Here is a 27,967-nt window from a genome sequence, read left to right as displayed (position 1 = left end):
AAAAAGAGTTTTTAATTTAAAAAGAATAACATTTCAAGTAAAAAAAGAAAAAAACGCCCCTTTCCCCTGATTTTATATAAAAAAAAAGAAAAAAAAAAGAAAACACACACATATTAGGTATCGCCGCGTCCGTAACAACCGGCTATATAAATATATCACATGATCCACCCTGTCCGATAAACACTGTATAAGTTTTTTAATTAAAACTGTTAAAAAAAAGGAATTTTTGTCACCTTACATCACAAAAAGTGCCACCAAGCGTTTAAAATGGCCCCGAAAATGGTACCAATAAAACCGTCACTTCATCCAACAAAAAAAGAGCCCCTAAATAAGACAATCGCCCTAAAAATAAAAAATAAACTATAGCTCTCAGATCATGGAGACACTAAAACATCATTTTTTTGGTTTCAAAAATGCAATTATTGTGTTAAAGTGAAATAAAAAAAAAGTGTACTTATTAGGCACCGACGCATCTGTAACAACCAGCTCTATAAAAATATCTTATGACTTAACCCCTCAGGTGAACACAGTAAAAAAATAAAATAATAAACAGCGCCAAAAAAGACATTTTTTTTCACCTTACATCACAAAAATTGCAACACCAAGCGATCAAAAAGGCACATGCCCCCCAAACTGGTATCAATAAAACCGCCCCCTCATCCTGCAAAAAAAGAGCCCCTACTTAAGACAATCGCACAAAAAATTAAAAAAACTATAGCTCTCAGAACATCAAGACTCTAAAACATAATTTTGGGGTTTTAAAAATTCAATTATTGTGTTAAAGTGAAATAAATAAAAATAACTATACATATTAGGTATCTCCGCGTACGTTACAACCAGCTCTATAATAATATCACATGATTTAACCCCTCAGATGAACACAGTAAAAAAAAAAAAAAGCCAAAATAGCAATTTTTTGTCACCTAACATAATTTTAAGTGCAACACTAAGCGATGAAAAAGGCTTATGCCCCCCAAAATAGAACCAATCAAACCGTCACCTCAAAGAAAAAAATTTATTTAAATGTAAAATCTGGCAAAAAAGTGAAATTTAGAAATTTCATCTCCATTTTCCTTTAATTCTTGTGGAACATTTAAAGGGTTAACAAAGTTTGTAAAATCAGTTTTGAGTAACTTGAATGGTGTAGTTTCTACAATGGGGTCATTTATGGGGGGTTTCTACTTTGTAATCCCCACAAAGTGACTTCAGACCTGAACTGGTCCTTAAAAAGTGGGTTTTGGAAATTTGTTTAAAAATGCTTAGAATTGCTCCAAAAATTCTAAGCCTTCTAACTTCCCCAAAAAATAAAATTGCATTTACAAAATGATGCAAACATAAAGTAGACACATGGGGAATGTTAGGTAATAAATATTTGATTAGGTATCACTTTCTGTTTAAAAGGTAAAGAAATTGAAATTTTTAAAATTGTGAATTTTTTTAGATTTATGGTAAATTTGGGATTTTTTCATAAATAAAGGTGAAATATATTGACTGAAACTGATGACTGTCATGAAGTACAATGTGTCACGAGAAAAATCTCAGAATGGCTTGGATAAATTAAAGCGTTCCAAATTTTTTTCCACATAAAGTGACACATGTCAGATTTGCAAAAATAGGCCTGGTCAGGAGGTGAAAACTGGCCCAGGGTAGAAGGGGTTAAACATACATTGGGGGAGATTTATCAAAGTGTTTAAATTAAATCTGGCTTAGTTTTCCATAGCAACCAATCAGATTCCACCTATCATTTATCAGAGCTCCTTAGGAAAATGAAAGGTGAAATCTGATTGGTTGCTATTTGTGTTAAGCAAATCAAAGTCAGTAAAATTTGATTCATAACAAAACCGAATTCCCTCACGCTTCGTGGTAACGAATCAATTGTTCCTGAAATGGGGTAAAAAAAATACATATTCAGCTCATCCATTTGATCACGGAGAGGCCGCTGTGGCCATTTTGATTGACGAAAACACGCCAAATCTCACGTGTGCTGATATGTGACATCACCACTAGTTTTGAGCACGAATATTCGAATAGCGAATTTTAATCGCAAATATCGGCACGTCAAGAATTCACAAATATTTAGAATACAGCGCTATATATTCGTAAAATCAAATATTAGTTTTTTTTAACACAGTGCACATCAGGTGATCATCCTTTCTTCTAACTTGTGGGCCAATGAGAAGGCTTTGTCACAGCTTAGCAACATCCCTAGCAATAAAAAAGTTACCTACCCCTTACTATTGCTGAAAATTCGTAAGCGCAAATATATTGGAGCACTCTATCTGCATATAAAGTTATTCTAATGTTATGCCATGCCAACCATTTTCTCCAGTCTCAGGAAACTTATACCAGCTTGAAAAATGTAGCATAAGTGGCCCACGCCTGTATTTCGCACGCATTATGCGAATATTACATTGCTGATTTTATCAATCAAGAATATAATCTCTCAAGGGGAGAGAATATTTAAAAGAAGAAAAACTGCTACAAAGGACATCATTTTAAATTAGAGGGGCAAAGGTTTAAAAGTAATAATCAGGAAATAATACTTTACTGAGAGAGTAGTGGATGCATGGAATAGCCTTCCTGCAGAAGTGGTAGCTGCTAATACAGTGAAGGAGTTTAAGCATGTATGGGATAGGCATAAGGCCATCCTCCATATAAGATAGGGCCAGGGGCTATTCATAGTACTCAGTATATTGGGCAGACTAGATGGGCCAAATGGTTCTTATCTGCCGACACATTCTATGTTTCTATGAATTCACAAATATATAACAAATATTCTACAAAATATTTGCGAAATATTGCAAATTCGAATATTGCCCCTGGCCCTCATCACTTGTTACCACATCAGCGTGCTGGTTGGGCACAGTGACATCATCACCTCGTCTGCCCAACGTGATGACCTAGTGACGTCAACCCGCATGAGATTTGCTGTTGTTTGGCATGAATGACTTTACAACCACTGCGCAATATATAATACAGTTTTTCAATAGATATCTATCTGTCTAAAAAAATATAGCACTGTAAATCTGATGGGCAGCAATATATAACTGAGCTAAGCAAGGTTTAGGTAAAAAATAAAATCTATTTCCTCATTTCCCTGGTTCTCTTCTGGCCCTTTGTTTACCTACAATAACAACAATCTCTGCCCTTCCCGCTGCTCTGCAAAGAGAGTGAATATGTTGGCCCTGAGTGACATGTCTGCTGAGATACTCAGCAGAATGTGTCACGAATACAGGAGAGGGACACAGAACTAGGCCTCAAGGCTAGGGAGAGTGAAAATGTCACTTTCTAGGAAGCCCCTAAACCTGGCCCTGACTCCTGTCAGTATGTATAGACCCTGAAGATGGGAAAATACAACCTAGACCCTAGGGGCCCTGAAATGCCCTAGGTAGTGGCAGGGATTGGGACTACTGGTTCCTTCCCAGGTGAGCGAACCATCGTCTCCCTGAGGCCTAGTAACAACAAGACCAGGGGAAACAACCAAAGAGCAGTACAACTTATCTTATAGAAAATGGATGAGCAGGAACACAGGTAAGGTGCACACACCAACTCTTCCAAATCCAAGCAGATAATATCAACCGCATGGTATGAAATGTGAGACCAAAATAAGCAGGGAATGCAGTAATGACCACGGTCTGCACCTGACAATAGGTGTGATCATTACCGAACCACAACACTGAGAATCAATGCATTAATGTTGGCCACTGGAACCCATCTTCTCTCCTCTGGACCGCAACCCTTCCAGTGAACAAGATACTGGAGGGATCTACGGAGAAATCGGGAGTCCTGGCGATCTGAAATTCAAGATTACCGTCCACCATGACAGGAGGGGGTGGCAGGGAGGATGGTTCAGCAGGTTTGACATATCTCTTCAGTAGTGATTTGTGGAAAACATTATGAATATTTAAAGCCTGCGGAAGGTCCAGACGAAAGGCTACCGGGTTACCACTCTCAGGTCCGGACCACTCATACGTCTCTTGTCAACCATTCGTTTATACTTCTTGCCTATCTTTTTCAGATTATTTAGAATTTTCTGCCAAATAGATGACAAAGAAGAGGAAAATGATTTCCTCTTCAGGTATACCAGAAGTCTAAGTACCAGAAAATATGCCAAACTGCGAATGGAACCCATATGCCCCAAAAAACGTTGACTTATCAGTGTACTCCTTCCTACGGTAATTTATGGCGAACTTGGCCAAAGACATAAAAGAAGACCACTCCTCTTGATTCTCTGTGACAAAACATCTCAGATAAGTCTCCAGATTCTGGTTAGTGCGCTCAGTCTGTCCATTCGACTGAGGGTGAAAGGCCGAAGAGAAGGACAATTGTACACCCAGACGAGTACAGAACGCTCTCCAGAATCTGGAAACAAACTTAGTCCCCCTATCAGACACCACATCGGAGGGAATAGCATGTAGCTTCACGGTGTTGTCAACAAACACTTGTGTGAGAGTTTTAGCATTAGGTATTCCTGGTAATTCTATAAAGTGTGACATATTACTGAAGCGATCAACAACCAACAGAATCAGTTATTACTGAGGAATTTGGCAAATCTGTGATAAAGTCCATGGACAAATGAGTACAAGGTCTGGACAGGATGGACAACGGAAGTAGAGATCCTGAAGGCCGATCATGTGTCACATTAGCACGTGTACAAGTACTACAGGCTGACACATAGCCCTCCACACATTTACGCAACCCCGGCCACCAGAATCTACGAGAGATAAGATCTACCGTGGATCTGCTCCCAGGGTGTCCTATAAGAACTCTACAGTGATGTTTCTTGAACACCTTGTGCCGCAATTTAGAAGGAACAAACAACTTTCCCGGAGGACAAGAATCCGGAGCATCTCCTTGGGCCTCTAACACCTCTGCCTCAAGGTCGGGATAAAGAGTAGATATTACTACCCCTTCACACAAGATAGGACCAGGATCTTCCGAATCACCCCCCACCCCCCCCATGAAAGCTACACGGCAAGGCATCCACCTTGACGTTCTTAATCCCAGGGCGATAGGTGACAATGAAATTAAATCTGGTAAAAAAAAAACGACAATCTGGCCTGCCTTGGGTTCAGATGTTTAGTCGACTCCAGGTAAGCCAGATTTTTGTGATCGGTAATTACCATAATGGGATGAACCGCTCCTTCCAACCAATGACGCCATTCCTCAAAAGCCAACTTAATGGCCAGCAATTCTCTATTGCCTACGTCTAATTTTTTTCAGCAACCGAGAGTTTCTTAGAGAAGAAAGTACATGGGCAAGATTTACTAGGTGAAGGACCCTGCGACAAAACTGCTCCTACCCCTACCTCAGATGCGTCAACCTCTACAATAAATGGCTGTGACACATCCGGCTGCACCAGTATAGGAGCAGAAGCAAAACATTCCTTTACCACTGAAAAGGCTTGTAATGCCTCATCAGAACAGACTGAGACATCCGAACCTTTCTTAGTCATATCTGTCAATGGTTTAACAACAGTTGAGTAATTCATGATACATTTACTGTAGTAGTTGTTGAACCCCAAAAATCGCATGAGCGCTTTCAGATTTTCGGGTCGATCCCAGTCCAACACAGCACAGACTTTTTCTGGATACATACGAAAACCCGAAGATGAGAGTAGGCAACCCAGGAATTGCACTTTTGGAACCGCAAATACACACTTCTCCCTGTTAGCATACAATTTGTTCTCCCTTAGGATCTGTAACACCTGTCTTACGTGATCCTGATGCTTCACCATGTTGGGGGAATAAATTAAAATATCATCCAGATACACAACCACAAACCTGCCTACCAGATGATGAAAGATGTCATTGATTAAATGTTGAATATCAGCAGGAGCATTGGTCAACCCAAAAGGCATGACCAAATTCTCAAAATGACCTTCAGGGGAATTAAAGGCCATCTTCCATTCATCCCCCTCCTTGACCCTTACCAGATTATATGCACCCCTCAAATCCAACTTAGAGAACACATTGGAGGTGCTAGAATAGTGAGCGCAGAGCCAAAGCCAATTTTAGTGGACAGTGGGGGCTAAGTTACAATCGCAAACGAGGCAGAATTCTAGCGCTGATGACTTATGCCACATTTATTAAGGGGTTTAGACAAGGGGAATGGCTTGGCAACACGTTGGTGTAGTTTAGCTAGAAAGGAGTTGTGCCTTAGAATGCAACATTGTGGGCCACAGATGGGCCAGATTTGTATTGCAATGTGTGGTGCAAAATAGCCAACTAATAGGTGGTGTAAACTTTGAGAGGACTATTTAAAGTTGCTCCCAATTTATCATTGTGATAAATTTGGTGCCTTTTTAAACTGGCTAGTTTAAGAATTATCTTTCAAAATATTATACAATGTTAGTAAATCTGCCCTAACATTTCTTGGACCTTAGTTTATTTCATTGATATAAAAAAAAACATCACTTGCAGTAGTACCACCTTTTCTAGAACACAGAGCACAGCTCTGTGCTGGGGGAATATCACAGGCACCTGCTGCCCTAGCCCCTGATAGACATCTGTGAGATGTAATTATCCAACTTAAATCTATCAAACAGCACATTTACAAGGACTGACATGACTACCAATTGTAATATAAATGTCATCTTTATTAAATATCCATAATTAAAACTAGAGATGAGTGAATCAATTCTAAACAAGAGTGAGAAAGAAAGAAAAAATAACAATAAAAAAATAATAAATAGTGAGACAGTAAGAAACAAGACAGAAAAAAATATGAGTCCTGAGAATCTACAAAGCATAATAAACAAATGTTAGGCCAACTGGAACACTTTCCATTCGGGTAGAATCGATTTGGAAAAGAACCACATTTTGAGCGATTCACTCATCTCTAATTAAGGCTAGTTTCACACTAGCGTTCGGCTGTCCGCTCGTGAGCTCCGTTTGGAGGGGCTCACGAGCGGACCCGAACGCTTCCGTCCAGCCCTGATGCAGTCTGAATGGATGCGGATCCGCTCAGACTGCATCAGTCTGGTGGCGTTCAGCCTCCGCTCCGCTCGCCTCCGCACGGACAGGCGGACAGCTGAACGCTGCTTGCAGCGTTCGGGTGTCCGCCTGGCCGTGCGGAGGCGTGCGGATCCGTCCAGACTTACAATGTAAGTCAATGGGGACGGATCCGTTTGAAGATGCCACAATATGGCTCAATCTTCAAACGGATCCGTCCCCCATTGACTTTCAATGTAAAAGTCTGGACGGATCCGCTCAGGCTAATTTCACACTTAGCTTTTTTTTGCCAATATAATGCAGACGGATCCGTTCTGAACGGAGCCACCGTCTGCATTAATATGATCGGATCCGTTCAGAACGGATCCGATCGAACGCTAGTGTGAAAGTAGCCTTAAACACATTGAAAAGTGGTGGTCAAACACAGCACAGCACCTGGAGGGATGGTATGCAATACTAGTAAATATTAACAAAGATCAGTATATTTACAATAGTTGTTAATGGTCCGCCTGTTGAAGGGAATAAAAAGCTCATCAGGGTCTGTCATGCCAGAGTAAGGCTACTTTCAAAGCATTTTAGCTTTCCGGTATTGAGATCAGTCATATATGATGCTTGTATATGTACTTACACTTTTTTTTAAATGCTAACTCATTCTATGAGGGTCCTTGACTTATGTAAATAAAGCAGCATCAACCTACATTATAAAAATAATAATTTTAATATCTGTTTGAAAACCTTACTTATGAAAAGCTTGTAGAAATATTGCCACTTTTGCTTGAGCAAAATAATTTTTTCAGACAAAAAAGCGAAAGAAGCACTAAGAAAAACCTTATTTTATTGTTTTGGAGAAGTAACCCTCGCTCTGACAAAGCTTTCTCTCAGAATTTATATAGTCACTTCCCTTTAGCTGTTGGTGTCTTTTGAGTTTGACATCCCTGAATTAAGCTAAGGCCCAGGGCAAATGGCCCTCTAAAACTGGCCTTAGCTCTCTATGGAAAGCCTGTTAACATTATCTTGTCCTCAGAGCGAGCATGGATGTTTTCATTAAATTCCTCTCTGCAAAGCCCCTCAGTGCTTTTCAAAATGTATTCCACTTCCATTTTACCTGGTCTCAAGACCTGTGACATGTCTGTGTTCTGTACCATCTGTTTAACACACTTTTGCTTGATTTGAAGATGTCTTGTAATGCAAGGCTCTGTTAACTACAATCCTCTCAGTTCTGCTTGATGCTCGAGGCAGCAAGATCACAAGAGCCCCTAATGAAACACTTGTCATCTCCTCTAACCAAAACTTACTTAGTCCTGCTGTTCTCAGCTCAGCTCAACAGAAGCTCCTATAAACCCAGTCATTTGTATTCAATTTCTTTTTCTCAATCCATTTTTCTGAAAGTGATTTTGTAGGTTTCTTCTCAAACTATTAAAAGCATAACTTTATCAAAATTAACATGTTTTTCTTTTCCTTCAAAAACTGGCAGCCTTGAGGATTGAAACCTAACTCTAAAGTTCTTTGAAACCTCAGAATTTTGTAGTTGGTCAGTCTGAAAATAAATAAATAAACATATACAAAGTTTATTTTTCAGCAGAAATTACTGTCACACTTAAGCTTGCCATAGGCAGTGCCGACTCTAGACTGGTCAAGTAAACAGTATCTCTTGAAATGGGGGGGGGGGGGGGAGTTATGAGGAGACTTATCATAGTTGATCTGTAAATACCACAACTAATTACTAGTGTTATTCAAGCACCAAAGTGCTCGGGTGCTCTGGCCGAACACATCAGGATGCTCGGGTGCTCTACCGAGCATCTGATTATAATGGAAGCCAAAGTGAGAACCCGAGCATTAAACCAGGCACCCCCTGCTCTGAAGAGGGGAGGGTGCCTGGTTCATAGGAAAAGGTCATAAATTGATGGAAACACCACCGAAATGGTTCGGGAACAGCATGGGGAGGATGTCTGGATGCATTTTGGACTCCCAGGTAGCTGCTGGGAACGATGTTGTCTGAGTAGTACTCCACTTTTACAGACTGAAAATAACACGCACAAAACCAAAGATAAGGTTTGATGCCATGTGGCGGATCATGCTGGTGGTGGTGAGGTTGCTAGTGTTCACGCCCCTGCTCATTTTTGTATGGCACAGGTTGCAAATTACAATTCTTTTGTCGTCTGAACTTTCCTCAAAAAAGCGCCAGACTGCGGAACACCTACCCCTTGGCAAGGGAAATTTCCGCAAGGGGGTGCTCCGTGGAACAGTTGCGGGCCTCTGGTGTGGCCCGCCTTCTCCCTTTTTCCACCCCACTGCCTCTCCTAGCCTGTTGCGGTGCAGCAGATCCCTCCCCCTCTGTACTGCTGTCCTCGCTCATCTTTCCACCTTCCCAGGTTGGGTCAATAACTTCATCGTCCACCACCTCCTCTTCCAGTTCCTCACTCTGCTCATCCTCCTGACTTGTTGGCCTAACCACTACCTCAGTGATTGACAACTGTGTCTCATCCTCTTCATCAACCTCTTGAGACAGTAATTGCCTTTGATTTATTGGCAACTGTGTCTCATCATCATCCACCTCATTAAACAGTAATTGTCATTCCCCACCATTATCTTCTTGTGATTGTCCAAATGTTGCATGTGCTCGACTACAATTTGATACAATGAAAGTCAATAGGAGAGCTGAACATCAAACCAGGCACTTCATGCTCTGAAGAGAAGAGGGTGCCTGGTTCACAAAAAAAGGTTAGAAATTGATGGAAACCCCATCAAAATAGTTTGGAAACAGCATTAGGAGGATGGATGGATGCATCGTGGACTCCCATTACCTATGACATGCAGTAGACAACTACACAAAGGCTATATGCCAAAAGCCAGGTATGTGCAAGCCAACAATCTATCCATGAGACAGATAACAGTCAGCATACATTACAATGGCAGCCTTGTGCACTATGCATTCCAAACCAGCTCTTATCTGACTTAGAGCCAATAAGCGTCAAAGTTGCTTCATATATGTTGGATGGCTTGGATACCTGCACACCTAGATCAATATCATTAGGGTGACAAAAAGTTTTCTGATTGTCCTAACATTATATTTAATAACCTTTCTATACAGTTTTGTCATGTAAAGACATTTGCATAAACATTGGCATATGGGAAAGACATGCAAAATTTGTGATAAAAATTAGCGATTACAATATTTGCGATCTTCACTACTTATGAACAACACCATTTATTGGAATCATAGTCTTGTCATAAGACTATGAAACCAATAGATGGCGCTGTTCATAAGTCATTAACAGCGCCATCTATTGCGCCAACGTCTACGAAAAAAGTACACTGTATGTCAAAGATAAATTTCTTCAGCACACATGTTACACTGCAGATGTGGCACTGGTTATGTTACTGTCAGAAGCGGACACCGTCTACGGAAAAAGTACACTTGATGTCAGATATTTTTTGGATGTGCACACTTCACACTGGAGATTTGGCGCAGCTAATGTCACTGTCCACAGCGGACACCGTCTACGGAAAAAGTACACTGGATGTCACAGATATTTTTTGGATGTGCACACTTTACATTGGAAATGTGGCACAGCTAATGTCACTGAAAAGTTTTGGTGGTAAAAATATTCTTAAATCACTCCCTACACTGTCTGTCCCTTCCTTAGCACAGCTCTCCCTGACTAAGAATGAGCCGAACATGCGTCATCGGGTGCTATATAGCACCCGATGACGTGTTCCAGCCAGCCAATCACTGTAATGCCAGCAGCCAACATGGCTATGGCATTACAGTGAAGGCAGTACTTACCTGCTCGAAACGTGTGGTATTCGGCTGAATACCGCCATATGCCGAGCATGCTCGATCATCACTACTAATTACTGTTACATGTGGAAATGTAGAGAAAGAAGTTCATGAAAAACCTAAAAATATTCTAGAGTTTGCATGTAATGGGGTCAATATAATGTGTACTAGTATTACTGAAACCTGAAACTTATTTGTTCAAAGCTTGGACTAGTCTCAGAGACTTGGTCTAGAATTCTGTAGGACACATTGCATGTATCTGGTATAACTTTTTACCAATTGCCCATAGATGTGATCTTATTTATGTAATAATAAATAATTGAGTATTTTTTTCAAATAGAATAGATCAATAGTGGATATGTATCAGTGACATAGATATGGGTGGTCCAAATGTAGAAGTGACAACTGGAGAACTACTATAGGGGAGTCTGTAGACCTTTATTCTACATAAAAGGATACCAGAACTGTGTAGCAAACGTATCATACTAATTGGCCTATAATTGAATCATGCCTTAAAGAGCTTGCTACATAATGAATACTAGAAAACTTATACAGCATGAAATAATCACTTATGTCACGTTCGGGTGTGGGAGGGAAACACCACGCCAAACATAGGAGAGAAAGGTGGGAGGGAGTAAGGCCTGGAAACTAGGGAAAGGAGATGGACACCTCCTAGTACTGGTACTAATGTCAGGACTGAGACAACCTGTTCCTCCAAAAAGAAGGACGAACAGGAGTCTCCCTCATGCCTTAATACAAATGCCAGGGTAATTCAACACACAAAATAACCCAAGCAAAATACAAAAGGGAAAGAAAACACTTAACTTTAAGTGGCTATGGCAGCACCAGGAACTCAGTCGAGATCCACACAGCAGCTATCCACAACTAAAACTGAAGCTATAAACCACATAGCATAGTGAGAGAAACAGCAATAAATAGAGATGGTTAAATGACCATAATAGCTACACCTGGGGAAAGAAGGTGGGGCAAGTACCAGAAACATCACAGACATCATTCGATCCAAACAGAAAACATGTCAGATCAAACCACGTGTTGCCAGTCTCACCAATCTCCTGCCACCTGTCACAGGAACATCCGTGACAGCTTAAGTCACAATGCAGATATGTCCTCTTCTAGGTGTTGCCAGGGTACAAGAGGTTCAGGATATATCTTTGTCGAGTATTATATTGTTGAGTTGTCGTCTTTTAGGTTTAAAAATTCCTATTATTTTAGAATTAATAACAAAAGGGTAATATTTCTATTCTTTTCATTATAAACCAGTTTTTTGCCACAATAAAAATGTGGCATTCTGATGATCCACTTCCTATTGACCTCATAATTGTGCAAACATGGAGGACACATGTTTTTAAACACAGAAACTATATTAGGAACATTGCTATAAAGGTTCTGATTCATCCAGCTCATGTTATATTAGTAGTAATAAGTCAGAGCAAATATATTTATTTCTTGAAGACGTTTCACTAGTCATCTGAATGGCTGTCTCAATTAGAAGTTCATTCTGCTTGAGAAAACCAGTTGGTTGACTAGCAAAACGTCTTCAAGAAAAAGTCCAGTTGCTCTGACTTATTACTACTGATATATCAAGAACATTGATTTTATACGTACTTCAGCTGCTCAATCCATGATGGTCTGTTGTAGGGGGGGAAATGGTCCCTCACTCCCCTTCCCAAAGCAAAGAAAAAAACCAAAACACAAGTGTGAACCTAGCCTTAGGAGGTGACTAACCCTTCCTTTCCAACATCTTTTAAATACACCCTGTCTCCATAGAGAATAACCAGAAGCAGCCATATGTACATAAATACCAGTGAAAAACCTCTAGTTCACAGTCTGACTAGAAAGCCAATATGTTCTTGACGTTCAACCAAAACAAACCTTAAAAACTCACCAGTTTAAAAACTATGAAATAAGCACTTTAAATTTAGAATTTGCAGCAGCTGTGTATGTCATTCTTGTGTAACACAAGGACCCTTTTCAGTCCATTTCCTCCAAAATGTCAGCTTCTTTACTCTGCAAAGTATGTGGTTTTAAGATTCATTAAGTCCCCCTCGCCCAACATGTAATTGCTCCTTGCTCAGTGACTGCACACATTCAAACTCAGGGCACTCACAAAGTTTTGGCTGGTAAAATTGCTGCTCACAGCTGGAGTGCTTATCAGATAAACAGTCACTTTAACCGATAGCACAGCTTGTAATCATATCTAGTTTATGGGTCGACAGATATAAAGATTGCGGTATTAACTGGTTAGATAAATAAGACCTCCTAATTCACAGTGGTGTATTATAATGCTAAGGTGGAGAGAGTGTAGTAGAACTATACCGTACTAGTGTTTCAACACCACTTAGTTTCAACCATTCTTTGAATATACTTTTTCTACTATGCTTTTTCTAATACTTTAATTGTAATTAGCACTGTATTTATCATGTAATAATCAGTCAGTCGAGGTAATTGTAAAATATGGTATTGGACATCATAGGTGGGCAGATTCAGGGCCCTTGAAATTGTTCTGTTGCCTAGTCACAGCTTACGGTTCTCAAAATTAAACTTATTATGAGAAAACAGGTATACTGTAGTTAAAAGGTTGTCTAATCGTGCAATAATAGCACATTGTTAATATATGCCATCAATGTTTGTTTGGTGGGTTCCAAGTCAGTACAATGGACACTGCATGATTCTCCTATTATGGTCAATGATAAACCAGGTGTCCTCTTGAAAAAAAATGAAATAAAGCTGACAATAGAAAAAGTGGTCCAATGTTTTCTTAGCACCATAACTATGTAATTTTAGAGACTATTTATGGCTACAATGGATTGATTGTTTTATCCTTGCAGTATGCTATCACTGTTTGTAATGAGACAACCCTTCAAGGAGTTCTAGTAAAGTTATTTTCAAATTTTTAGCTCTAAAGATGAGCATGACTTGAAAGGTTTGCCCAGTCTTACTCAAGTCTTACCCATCCTAAAGGCCTCTTTAGACTGCCTGATGTTCGGACAGATTATTGTTAACAAGCATTCATACAAACACTCGTTAGCGATAATCTGCCATTTTAAAGGTGCAGTAGATTACCTGATAAATGAGTAAAATGCTTGTTTATTGTGTAATAGAATCGTTGGTGGCCGGCAGTAGATCATCCTCTCCTAAACAACACACTGCAGTTGGAAAACAATGATTCTGTATGGGGGATGATCGATGGCATTAGCAATTGCTTCTCCCCATAATGTGGAGGCGATCACTGAATCTAAACGTAGCACTCTCATTCACTGACGAGCAGGCTATTGTCGTGAAGGAACGCTTCCTTCCTCACAATCATCTGAGCAATTGAGCAGTGTAAAGGGGCCTTTACACAGATAAAGTCATTGTATAATGAAAGGTCTTGAGGTCTTCAAGCAAGAAAATCTTTGTTTACATCCCTAGGCTGAAAACTGGTCTTGACTCTGTCCTGCCCACACTGCCAAAGGGATTCTTATTTTTACGGTGTAGGTAAAAACAGCTTGGTATCGAGGTCAGAAATTAGATTTGTTTTGTGCAACTACAGTATATTGCCAAGCTCACTGATGACTGTCTTTGTCATTAGCCTCTGTTGGACCACAGGACATTTAAGCTCTACAAGACTGCTATTGGTCATTATGGCTACCTTTAAAATTTATGAAAAAAAATGCCTATGGGAATTTAGATTAGCATTTTCTAACATTTTATTAGATTTAGTTTGGACAAATTGCTCTAACTAATTCCTTGTCACTCCTTATACTTAGTATACATGATCATTTTTATGTGTCAAGGAACAATGTATCCACTTTATAGGAGAATGTTGGTCTGTATAAACTCTATTGTATCCACTTTTTGGTTTTACATGACTTCATACTCTAGCAAAAAAGCTAAGAGATTTCCATAGTCTCTTGATTGTATACACACATACAGTTCTTTACTAGACAAGATGTTATTCTTAAGGAGTATATTCTCTAAGCCCTGCTAGCTTTTACATAAAATCCCTCTTTCCATTGACACTGCCATTCCTTCAGCCTGAACATCTCTAATTGAGTTAAAAGAAGACTGACAGTGACTTAGTCATTGTTGCTTGAAAAATCCACTTTCAAGTCATCACCATTATTGGCTGATCTTTTAATGCACATATTTTGTCTTTTCTTTTACCTTTCCCTATTGATGTAGCTTTGGACAAGCTTAGCACTCAGCATCTGTACCACCCAACACAAGTGGAGATTGTACAATCCAACGTAGTGTTTGACATCAGCAGCCTGATGCTGTATGGTACACAGGCCGTGCCTGTGCGGCTCAAGATTCTGCTGGACCGTCTCTTCAGTGTGCTCAAGCAAGAAGAAGTTTTACATATCCTACATGGCCTAGGATGGACGTTACGGGACTACGTCCGTGGATATATACTTCAGGTGAGAGACAAAAAAATAAATATTTGATTAAATTAAAAATAGCCCAAAATATTATAAATTTGAACTTATTATGATAACTGTGTTATATATGGAGAGACAATGTTTTACCCACTCTCTTCTCTGGCTGATAGATGATGGAAGTGAATAGTGAACCTCCCTCTATTGATTAAATTCACAAATAGCATATTTGGATTTTTTTTACCCAGACTTTTAGTCTCAGTAACCAGCACACTTTGCCTTAGTCTTTATGAGAAGTCAAAAACTGGTATTATAGCTAGAGTTCTTCTACTTGAGTTTCAGACCGTTGTTATTTCACACTGCTGAGTTTGCAGACAGTAAAAATTTGCCAACCTTTCACACATCATACTCCCATATGGCCAACATCTGAAAGTGCTTTTCAGGATTCATGCAAAGAATGTAGAATATAAATGGTCTCCCATTTTTTAAGCTAAGAATTGTTTTATTGGAAAACATATAGTCAATATATTCAGGCTTGGACTGTGTGTGGAAGTTGTTAGAAAATAACAGTGGGATCCAAGCTCAAGTGGACCTTTGGCTATTCTGATGATCAGGAAATCAAAGCAGGCAACGTGCCAAGGTTGAAATTTGGTTATATCTCAGAAGAAAGAGGATGTGAAAAGATACTTCACTCTAAATCCCTACAATGATCCTTATTTCAGTGTTATAGCAGTATCTATCTATCTATCTAATCATACTGAAATTTTGGAACATTCTAGGGCTTTACAAGTCCTATATGTTCTATATTATCATATATTGCATTGCTCTTTACAGATGTCAAAAGGCTAACTCATGGGACACTAAAGAGTAGAAATAGTTTTAAATCATAACAGATTCTTTTTCAAGCATGCTTGCATTAATGTTTAAGTAGCTCTGCCATTCATGCAACTGTGGTTTATAGCTGTGACCGCGCCAAGAACGGTCATTTTATTTCTTGCCATGGTTGTTGCTATAAACCATGGCTGCATAATGCAAATTTCGCAAGGCCGGCACAGAATGGCTTTTAGGCACAGAATTTGTGACATATTCCACTGTCAAATACCACTGCGTAAACAGGGCCTAAGTGGTACTGTACTAAAAACTATTTTGAAAACCACTAGCTATGTAGTCAACAAATTATTTCTGAAACATATTTTAATAATTTTTTTGTTTGCCTTTGTTATTACAACTATGTTTCAGTTTATTTTTACTCTATTCACTATAGAATAAAAAAAATATGAAGTACTTGGAAACTGCCAACAAATAGGAAAGCTTCCGATAAACTTATAATGATTATGTTTTCATAATATTCTAATTAAGACTTGCATTAATTTGTAGAGCAGAGTCATGTATTGATCCATAGCTACCCTTTTTATAAATCAACATGCTATGAAAAATGTACTTAAGCCTACCTTTCTATGATATATTTGACCTATGATGGTAAGGTAACTTCAGGTGTACTGTTTCTAGTGAATAATACTACTTTCTTGGTAAGTCGCATCGGCAGTCTGTGCTTGCTCCCATCTTCTTGGCCACTGGAGTGCTCACTTGGTTGTCAGCTCTGCTCTCCAGGTGGCCTGTGCTCACTCTTTCCCACTGCTCTCTACGCAAGCCAAGGCCTGCTTCCTGCTGGTTTAGCCTCTCGCTGTGCTCTTTCTTCCCTATTTAAGCCACTTTCACCTGTGGGAGGGTGCTTCTGCAATAGGCATCAAAGGTACGCTACTTGTCTTGTCTTCTGAACCAACATTTTCCCTCAGCCACTTGCCTTGATCCTTGGATTGACTTTCAATTGCACAAATTCTGCCTGACCTAACCGACTTGTTCCAGAATATAGTTTTGTCTGACCTCTCTCTGTTTTACACCAGTGTGGGATAGCAGTGTACTGAACAGAGATTACTCCAGAGGTAAACAGCCTGGTGGTTCTCCAGCAGCGGAGTCCAGATTCCAGTATAGGGATTAAGTGGGATGACCAGGAGAGACACTTAGATAATGCTCTAAGGAATACCCTTAAGTAAAATGTATTCAGTAGACGGAGCAGATCCACATTCACTTTCTAACAATAGGCAAATGTGACTTGGAATTTTTTTTTTTTTACATGTTAGTATTTCCGGTGAGTGAAAAAATAAGTTGCACTAAGTTTCAGTCTCCAATATTCATTCCTTCATTCATTTTCAGACCGCCTGATATTCAATTTACAACTTGCTCTTAGTATCAGATTTTTCTCATATGGAAATGTCCCTCCTGATAAAACATCCTGGATGTAATATCTGTGTCTCCCGGATGCTGCTATCTTTACTAGCCCTTATGTATTAGCTTAGCTTTATTTATATACTGATATCTCCTTTTACAGCTCCCGATGCTTCTCAAAGTGGTAGGAAATAGTTTATATGTATAAAGTTACTTAATTTTGCCTTTCGGAAGCAAATGAACAGTTAAAAAAACAGCCTTTAATTGCAGTGTCTATTGTCTAATTTAACAAATGAAGCAAGTGAAGTATATATTATTTTTTTTTTTTTCTGGAATCACTAGATCTAGAAATTCCTACTTAAAACTTAAAACTTGAAGGAGCTGTTATTTGAAGGAAAAAAAATAGTTTTTTTTTTGAGAAGGAATAAAAGTGAATTTCATTGTGTTTCTCTACAAGCTTGGCGCAGAGATGTGCTTATTTTCACACTGTACCCTTCTTGTTAATGTTCCTGGCAACATTCTGTTTTAGGATTACATCTTTTTCAGACATCATTACGAACATGCAAAAACAATCATAGAACTTTACAGAGAGCCATGCTGCAGATGCGGGCTGGAAGGCTTTGTGTAAATAGTTTAAAACAGAAAGAAAAAGTCTTTTTTTGGACAACACACATCTATTAATTTAACCACAAATACACTGTAAATAATGTTAACGTCCATAAAATAAACAGACGGGTGGTTATGCACCATATGTTTTATAATTATCCTGTGGCTTTTGTTTACTGTGCTGTTACACATCCCTCAGACGGTTCTGTGAACAACATCTCTGCAAGTCTGAAAAGCACTCAGCACGTTCTAAATAAGTTTAACAAAATGTAAAATGTCTCTGTCTAGTTTGTATCATTGTATGTAGAAAGCAACCATTTTGTTCTTTAGTGATGCAACATATGGAAAATAAGTGTGGCCCTCTACTCTATCGCATAAGACTACATAGGTAGATGTTCCTTTGCTGAAACGGACATTGTAAACTGACCATACACTTTAATAAAAGCCATCTAAACCTGCTGATTTCAGTGGGGTTGACTGATGATCTATTGTGTATAAGGGCATCCTGACTATACCGCAGTGACAGATGCTAGAGAAAAAGGAATGGGATATGTTGACTTTTAATGTGGTGATTCTTTGTTTCCCACAGACATTAAGCTTCATTCAGGGGTATATATATTGGTCAACTGTAATAATTTTTAGTGTGCAACAAATGACCCCAATGTTGGTCAAGTGATAGTAATGGTTCCAAACAGTGGGCAAGCTATAATATCAATTATTTATTTCAGCTTGTTTATGTAGTGCCAACATATTCCACATCACTTTTGTTTAGTCTCATATACTTTTGGTATAGCCAATCACTACATTGTAGGCTGGTAGATTATAGCAACTCCGGAGCAAGCTAGACTCTGTGTGGTCTGGTTTCTTATTTAACCTTTTTACCATGTCAGCTACTTTTTAATTACTGCCTAAAGATTTAGTGAATGACTCTCTTTCTATGGGAAAACTGATATGTCTCTTGGCCATGAATACTCTGTCCCACAGCATTAACCAGGCGAAGATTGCACTGGGGTGAAGTGAGTGATAATGGTGAAACAGTGGACGGGCGGACACATGCAGCTGAGGGCCCTGTGCTGAACATGGGCTCCTTGTTATCCAATATCTAATCACGATGTACCCTCTCTAACAATCTACCAGTAATTTTTTGTCAATAAATTAATCAGCATAGGCCACTTTTAAAGTGATTAGCGCCCTTTAACTACTGGGCTCTTGTGCAGCCACACAGGTTGCACCAATGATATGCCCACCACCGACATAATGGCCAGCATCATAAACATGACTTGGAAACTGACCATCACAGAGTTATTGTACATGATTATAATTTAAAAAGCTTCATCTGAAGATGTAATGGTACTTCTGAATATCCTTTCATGCACCAGCAGATGTAATCTCTCATTGCGTCTCTCTATATACCTTTGTGCCTAGTTGTGATATTTTACTCCATACAGTCTGTGTAACTGCAGTAGGAGCATCACTCACATCAGTAACAACACCCAAATCACTAAGAGCTTAACTTTCAAGATAAAATAACAAAATGTATTCCATATAAAATGTGTTTTCTTCCTAGTGTCTTGGCATCTGTGCCAGACACATTTTACATCTGTTCTGCTAAAAGGCCTGGAGGACAGGGAGGGAAGAGAGAAAGAGTGTGTAGGGTGCGAGGATAGGGGGAAAGCTGAGGAAATCTAGCAAATCTCCTAACCTCATGATTGATGCTCATGCAGTTTGAGAAGCATATTTCATGACAGCACTATCTCTTTCACATCAACGTCCCTCACTTTGTGATGACAGTGCCGCCTGAGAGGAGAGCATTGTTCCATAGTCCCCTCATCCCCTCTACCTCTTGACTTCAATTTGCTAGCACTTGGCTCGTTCTAGTGACAGGCAGGTCGTTCGAGCTTGAATAACTTGCGCTCTGATCTGTACAGTTTGTGGCATCCATGTAATGCTTAGCAGTATCTACAGCTGTTAACCATTCACTTATAAATAATCTCCCCCTCCCCTAACAACCTGTCTCCCAGGTAGTATACCTGTCACCATTAATAACTCACAGTCTGGGATCCCAAGTGGTTTGGTCCATCACATGTCATTCACAGCCGACTGGTGCACAGGCCAACTAGTATAGTTCAAGCACATAGCTAAAGCAATTCACTCTTGACATTACCTGGATAATTTCATTTTTTTTTTCCAGAGATATCCAGAAAAGATGACAGACCTTGTTTTTCTTCAGTGTCTTCCAGTATGTTTGGAGAGGGTTGTTGTCACCTTTTTGTTTAGAAGTCTTGACAAAGAGGCCTGTCTGACAAAGAAATTCAGAAGCGGCTATTACAAAAATCATGTATTAGCTAATGTCTTCTTCTATAATACATTTTTATAATTTCAACGAGGAAATCCATATTGCCAGTTCATGCTTTGCAAAATATAACTGGAAACAAAATGGCCAGTAAAATATACTGTATGTATGGAATATATTTAAATTAACTGCATTTGTGCTCTTTTGTGGAGTACCTTTCAATGAGAGTATCTCAACGTTGTAAATTGTACAAATGATGAATTAATATTAATAGTTTAGTCATAAAACGAAGTGTGACTTATGGGACAGATAGAATAATTAGGGATGAGCGAATTTACTTCAGATGCTTTATACAAAGTCAATTCGCTCATCCCTAACAATAATATTGCTAGAATGGAAAGCACCATGTACACCAAATGTGAAGTCAAGGGGGTTGCAATGTATATGCAAAAATGTCAATATACAACAAATGAGCAAAACAAATGGGAAAGATGCATATCATGCATCGTGATTGTAGTCATTGTTCTGTGTGATGCTTTTTCTCCAAATGATGCGTTCCTGTAATCAAACTTAATTTCTTCATAATCATAATTTCTTAACAATGCTATCTTTGCCGAGGTTTCCCTTTATAATGGAAACCACAATGCAGTGCCCAATCCGTCACATGCCTAAAGACTTCATTGACTAATAGAGTATTCCTTCATATTATATTCCTCTTGAGGTGCATTCCATGTTGCCAGAAAGTCACCAAGGCTAATAGTAGCAGAACCTTAATGAAGTGGTCACAGACAATAATTCAAAAAGGGCTAGGAAGTCTAATCTGGGAGCAGTTATGGAAGATAGCCCCCAGTCCTCGGTTAAGTTGGGAGGACATGTATAAACTAGGGAATAGAATGCAAAGGGATTTTGTGGGATTGGGAAGGTGTAATTTTTAGGATTTTGGTTTTAAAGGATGAGTATATTGCTGCTGCTGCTGGCAGAAACTTTTGAGGTGGACCTCGATCTCAAATCCACAAATGGGCAAATCTACAGTTTGGCTTACAGCTTGCATCATCTGTTTATCAGTACTTATCTGTCGCCTATTATATCATCTATCAGTCTATGTGTTATGTGTTCACACAAATTCATGTCTTTCCTGCATTGTCTGCAGATGAGAACATTTGAAAGTAAAAAAAAAGAATGACCTCCAGGTCTTTGGCTTCAAGACGCCAGTTTATCAGTTCTTCACCGCCTCTCTCCCTGTAAAAATTCATAGTGAAGTGTGAAAAGCAGCAGAGACCCTTGTTTGTGCCAGTGTAGCTTTTTTACTCGCTTGCCAGCACCTTCATCTCCTCATATGTTTCTAGCTAAGGACTAACATGGAACATAGAAAAGAAGAAGAAGAAAAAAAGCCGACAGCAATAGAGACCAGATGCCGGTATTTCTTCTTTGTCACTTGGCTGCCGAGCAGATGGAATTTATATCACTCGGGCATGCTAGAAGGAAGAGGCCTAGAGCAGCCAACATGTGGAACTAGGCCTGAGTGACATTTTTGCTAATGTTTTGTCCTTGTAGAACATTATGCTTCCTCTTTGCTTATGAGCTGTGGTTTTCCTGACTCAGACAGAATTTCCAGACCCAGCTGGAGCAGTCCTCTCCCCCTCCTTTTTCCTTCCCACCCTCTCTGAAAAGGCCCACGGAGCAGGAATGGACCCTTGTACAATGAAGCTCTTTATTAAAATACCTGACATCTGCGTGCAATGCGCACCAAATCAAACTGCACTGAGGAATTCACTAGGCATTACCAGTCACTTTGAGTCTGACTCCCCTTCCCTGCCTGATTTATGTAGGCCTCTGGCAAAAGAGTGCGTTAAGTACTTTATTGGACTGGAGCGATCTTCCAAAAGGTATTGTCCTTGAGATACAAATTAAGTATTTTCTCTTCCCCTGTGGTTTACAGACATCAGGAGAGGAAGAGGGAAACAGAGCGAGATGAGCATTGTTCCACATTAACTCAAAATATATGTTGTACCTTTTTTTTCCCAAATGAGATATCAAACATATGTCTCTGCCTGAGCGTGTTTTGTTCAAGGGAGCAATGCTTTGAACGTGAAATCCAAGCCGGTGTGCTGTATACATATCAAATCATATAACTCCAACTACAACTGTCAGCACTGTCTGAACATATCATGCTCCTTTGTACTTTGATAATAAAGGTTAAATGAACACTTCTAGCTGATATTGGCAACATAACCATAACCATTCTTTGCAACTTTTCTGCAAAGTTTACATTTCCACAATTATGTATTATCTATATATTAGCTACTTTTTTTAGGTATCATATCCTTTTTTTAAATATGATGAACTGGGTCTGTATGAATAGCGCTAACCTACTATCTTCCTAAATTCAAATAGATATTTCTACAATTATGAGGCCAATGTTCTTTAGAGACCACACTAGTTTGTAAACTGGTGGTCTTTAACTTGTTGTGTCCAACTATTGCAAAACTGCAACTCCCAACATATTGTGACTGAAGACATGGCTGCATAGCACCAGGCTGGATAACACTACTCTCGATAATGGCATTGTCTTGATATGTGCTGGTTACTTCATTGCCCCTAAATGCACCTCTTCATTTTTCTTTCAGATCCTCATTTCTTTTAGTGATTACATATTTATACTACTGAAAATCTAATCATAGTTTTAACATGCTGGCTGCAAAATTAGCTAATAGCATAGCAGATCTTTTCAGTGAGTGGAAGGCATAGATGGAATGGGACTTGGCTTTCAACCCATATTATACTTTTGGATCTTGATTCAAAAACATAGATACAATAGTGCAATTGTTCCAACAGTTCTGATCAAAATACAAGCAGAAGGGCACATGGTAGGTGTTTTATACTTGATGGCTTCAGCTCATTGACATAATTTGCTGCAGTAGTTCATGTAAGAATGAGTAATACTTCAAACAATTGCCAGCAGTTAACCTCCAACATTAAAAAAGAAGATCCTTTGGCTGTATGTATCTCTATTAATTAGCAGTTAAATCATTCATAATGTGATTGATATAAAGAAATTCCACCAGAACAGAATTGTCTGTGCCTGGACTAATGTGCTCTGAATTCATTGCTCCGACACAGTTTCATGCCCCAATGCCAATACAGATGTAGTAGGGTTAACACATATGCTTTAAGCTACTTTCACACTAGCGTTTTTTGCAGATCCATCATGGATCTGCAAAAACGCTTTTGTTACAATAATACAACCGCATGTATCCGTCATGAACAGATCCATTTGTATTATGTCTTCTATAGCCATGACGGATCCGTCTTGAACACCATTGAAAGTCAATGGGGGACGAATCCATTTTCTATTGTGTCACATTGTGTCAGGACGGATACGTCTTGCTCCGCACCACATCGCGGACAGAAAAATGCTGCTTGCAACGTTTTTCTGTCCGCGATGGGGATGCAACCAAACAGAACGGAATGCATTTTGGTGCATTCCGTTTCGTTCAGTTCAGTTTTGTCCCCATTGACAATGAATGGGGACAAAACTGAAGCGTTTTCTTCCGCTATTCAGATCCTATGACGGATCTCAATAGCGGAATTGAAAGCGCTAATGTGAAAGTAGCCTTATCTAAACTATGCGTTAAGCAAACACCTTCAATTGCTGTTCAAAGAAATTTGAGTTAAGAGTTTGTGTGTTAACCCTGCTACATCTGTAGGGAAACACACCAACAACAAAGGAGAAGGCTTGTATAAAGGGCTCTGTATAGCATCTGCTTCACCGGCCTCCTAAACCATTGTGAGAGTCTCTCTCTCTCGCTATACATATATATATATATAGAAGCAAAATGCGGGTCTCAGCAGCACAAGACAGAAAAACCGGTGCACGTCCTCTCAGCCGTGGGCTCAAGCGGCTATATATAGATAAGCATCAAAAGGATAAGGCAGCACTCCAGATAAAGTGAAAAAAGGTGGATCTTTTATTCCCTCTGCAACGTTTCAACCGTCTCAATGCGGTCTTTCTCAAGCACAATGCACTTTATTATGTTTTTTATGCTTTCTATGAACTAATCATGTTGTATATTGATTAATTGTCACTTTAAATTTTTTGCTATGGATTATGGGTATATATACCCTTGTATGACACTGTGTGATATGCTTGAGAAAGACCGCATTGAGACGGTTGAAACGTTGCAGAGGGAATAAAAGATCCACCTTTTTTCACTTTATCTGGAGTGCTGCCTTATCCTTTTGATGCTTTTTCATATATATATATATATATATATATATATATATATATACAGGTCCTTCTCAAAAAATTAGCATATTGTGATAAAGTTCATTATTTTCTGTAATGTACTGATAAACATTAGACTTTCATATATTTTAGATTCATTACACACCAACTGAAGTAGTTCAAGCCTTTTATTGTTTTAATATTGATGATTTTGGCATACAGCTCATGAAAACCCAAAATTCCTATCTCAAAAAATTAGCATATCATGAAAAGGTTCTCTAAACGAGCTATTAACCTAATCATCTGAATCAACTAATTAACTCTAAACACCTGCAAAAGATTCTTGAGGCTTTTAAAAACTCCCAGCCTGGTTCATTACTCAAAACCGCAATCATGGGTAAGACTGCCGACCTGACTGCTGTCCAGAAGGCCATCATTGACACCCTCAAGCAAGAGGGTAAGACACAGAAAGAAATTTCTGAACGAATAGGCTGTTCCCAGAGTGCTGTATCAAGGCACCTCAGTGGGAAGTCTGTGGGAAGGAAAAAGTGTGGCAGAAAACGCTGCACAACGAGAAGAGGTGACCGGACCCTGAGGAAGATTGTGGAGAAGGACCGATTCCAGACCTTGGGGGACCTGCGGAAGCAATGGACTGAGTCTGGAGTAGAAACATCCAGAGCCACCATGTACAGGCGTGTGCAGGAAATGGGCTACAGGTGCCGCATTCCCCAGGTCAAGCCACTTTTGAACCAGAAACAGCGGCAGAAGCGCCTGACCTGGGCTACAGAGAAGCAGCACTGGACTGTTGCATGTCATTCGGAAATCAAGGTGCCAGAGTCTGGAGGAAGACTGGGGAGAGGGAAATGCCAAAATGCCTGAAGTCCAGTGTCAAGTACCCACAGTCAGTGATGGTCTGGGGTGCCATGTCAGCTGTTGGTGTTGGTCCACTGTGTTTTATCAAGGGCAGGGTCAATGCAGCTAGCTATCAGGAGATTTTGGAGCACTTCATGCTTCCATCTGCTGAAAAGCTTTATGGAGATGAAGATTTCATTTTTCAGCACGACCTGGCACCTGCTCACAGTGCCAAAACCACTGGTAAATGGTTTACTGACCATGGTATTACTGTGCTCAATTGGCCTGCCAACTCTCCTGACCTGAACCCCATAGAGAATCTGTGGGATATTGGGAAGAGAAAGTTGAGAGACGCAAGACCCAACACTCTGGATGAGCTTAAGGCCGCTATGGAAGCATCCTGGGCCTCCATAACACCTCAGCAGTGCCACAGGCTGATTGCCTCCATGCCACGCCGCATTGAAGCAGTCATTTCTGCAAAAGGATTCCCGACCAAGTATTGAGTGAATAACTGAACATAATTATTTGAAGGTTGACTTTTTTTGTATTAAAAACACTTTTCTTTTATTGGTCGGATGAAATATGCTAATTTTTTGAGATAGGAAATTTGGGTTTTCATGAGCTGTATGCCAAAATCATCAATATTAAAACAATAAAAGGCTTGAACTACTTCAGTTGGTGTGTAATGAATCTAAAATATATGAAAGTCTAATGTTTATCAGTACATTACAGAAAATAATGAACTTTATCACAATATGCTAATTTTTTTAGAAGGACCTGTATATATATATATATATATACACATATACACTCACCTAAAGAATTATTAGGAACACCTGTTCTATTTCTCATTAATGCGATTAGTCAACCAATCACATGGCAGTTGCTTCAATGCATGTAGGGTTGTGGTCCTGGTCAAGACAATCTCCTGAACTCCAAACTGAATGTCAGAATGGGAAAGAAAGGTGGGCTACAACAGCAGAAGACCCCACCGGGTACCACTCATCTCCACTACAAATAGGAAAAAGAGGCTACAATTTGCACGAGCTCACCAAAATTGGACTTTTGAAGACTGGAAAAATGTTGCCTGGTCTGATGAGTCTCGATTTCTGTTGAGACATTCAAATGGTAGAGTCCGAATTTGGCGTAAACAAAATGAGAGCATGTATCCATCATGCCTTGTTTCCACTGTGCAGGCTGGTGGTGGTGGTGTAATGGTGTGAGGGATGTTTTATGGGCACACTTTAGGCCCCTTAGTGCCAATTGGCCATAGTTTAAATGCCACGGGTTACCTGAGCATTGTTTCTGACCATGTCCATCCCTTCATGACCACCATGTACCCATCCTCTGATGGCTCTTTCCAGCAGGATAATGCACCATGTCACAAAGCTCGAATCATTTCAAATTGGTTTCTTGAACATGACAATGACTTCACTGTACTAAAATGGCCCCCACAGTCACCAGATCTCAACCCAATAGAGCATCTTTGGGATGTGGTGGAACGGGAGCTTCGTGCCTCCCTCAAATCTCCATCAACTGCAAGATGCTATCCTATCAATATGGGCCAACATTTCTAAAGAATGCTATCAGCACCTTGTTGAATCAATTCCACGTAGAATTAAGGCAGTTCTGAAGACAAAAGGGGGTCCAACACCGTATTAGTATGGCGTTCCTAATAATTCTTTAGGTGAGTGTATATTAAGGGGCACATTTATTAAGACCAGTGTTTTAGATGCCGTTCTTAAAAATCCCCTGCTCTGGCAGTGGATCTGCCGAAGTTATGAAGAGGTGCAGGCACCTACATAACTTTAGCGGATCCACTGCCACTTCTAAATGTAAGACAGCTTCTTTGTTGTCTTACATTTAGACCATTTTCTACGCCTAAAACAGGTGTAGAAAATGATGAAGGAGAAGGGCCTGCCGGCCCATCACCTTCCTCGCCCACACCAACAATTTTAGACCTGGCGTGAGAAAGGAGAAGTTGCAGATAGCGGCACAAATAACCATTGTGCCGCCATCTGCACTTGAAATATGCCTAATGTGTATTTCAGTGTAATAAATTACCCTCTAAGTGTTTAGGAAGGAGTACCAGTGCCATGGGTGCCCAAAGATCATGTACATGGAGAGTGAAGCACAGACTTTTTCTTCAAATTATGTTATTTCTGTTATTCTTCTGAGAAATGCATGGTCCTTTATTAATGATTTGCTGCTATTGCATGGTTCCAGATATCACAGGCAGGGATGTACCCAGCCTTTCTGCTACCTGAGACAAAAAGTGAAATGCTATACAAACTTATATGCTGCTACTGCTTTTCCATCTTCTACTCCATACATGTCTGCAGAGCTGAGGGCTAGTTTGCTTCCCGCTGCAGTCCAAGTAGAGCACCACCTGAGGCGAGATGCTCAACTCGCCTCATGTATGGTGCTCACATTTTTAGAGATATTGTGACGTCCATGCCTCAATTGGTCAGAGCTGTTTTGGTGGCATGAGGGGACACTACAGAATAATAGGCAAGTGGTTTATATAACAGTTGCAGGAAATCTTAACTTAGTTTTCAATGGCTGTTGTTGTTATAAGTGTCACTTTAAAGTTTTCTTCAACTGTTTATTTAACGGATAAAGTGCCGTAAATTGATACATTTGTATATTGCA

General features: G+C 39.7%; 1 protein-coding gene across 1 annotated transcript in view; it reads left to right on the top strand.

Annotated features, from left to right (window-relative positions):
- The window catches only part of BNC2 (basonuclin 2), a 282,287-nt gene that overhangs the window by 161,533 nt on the left and 92,787 nt on the right, over positions 1-27,967 (top strand). Inside the window, 1 exon segment of the mRNA XM_044271566.1 lies at positions 14,920-15,155. Within this exon segment, the coding sequence (XP_044127501.1) occupies positions 14,920-15,155 (236 nt within the window).

This window comes from Bufo gargarizans, chromosome 1 (assembly GCF_014858855.1).
Source record: "Bufo gargarizans isolate SCDJY-AF-19 chromosome 1, ASM1485885v1, whole genome shotgun sequence".
NCBI lineage: Eukaryota > Metazoa > Chordata > Amphibia > Anura > Bufonidae > Bufo > Bufo gargarizans.
The sequence above is the reverse complement of the archived record's forward strand: the minus strand, read 5'-3'. Positions and strand labels throughout refer to the sequence as shown.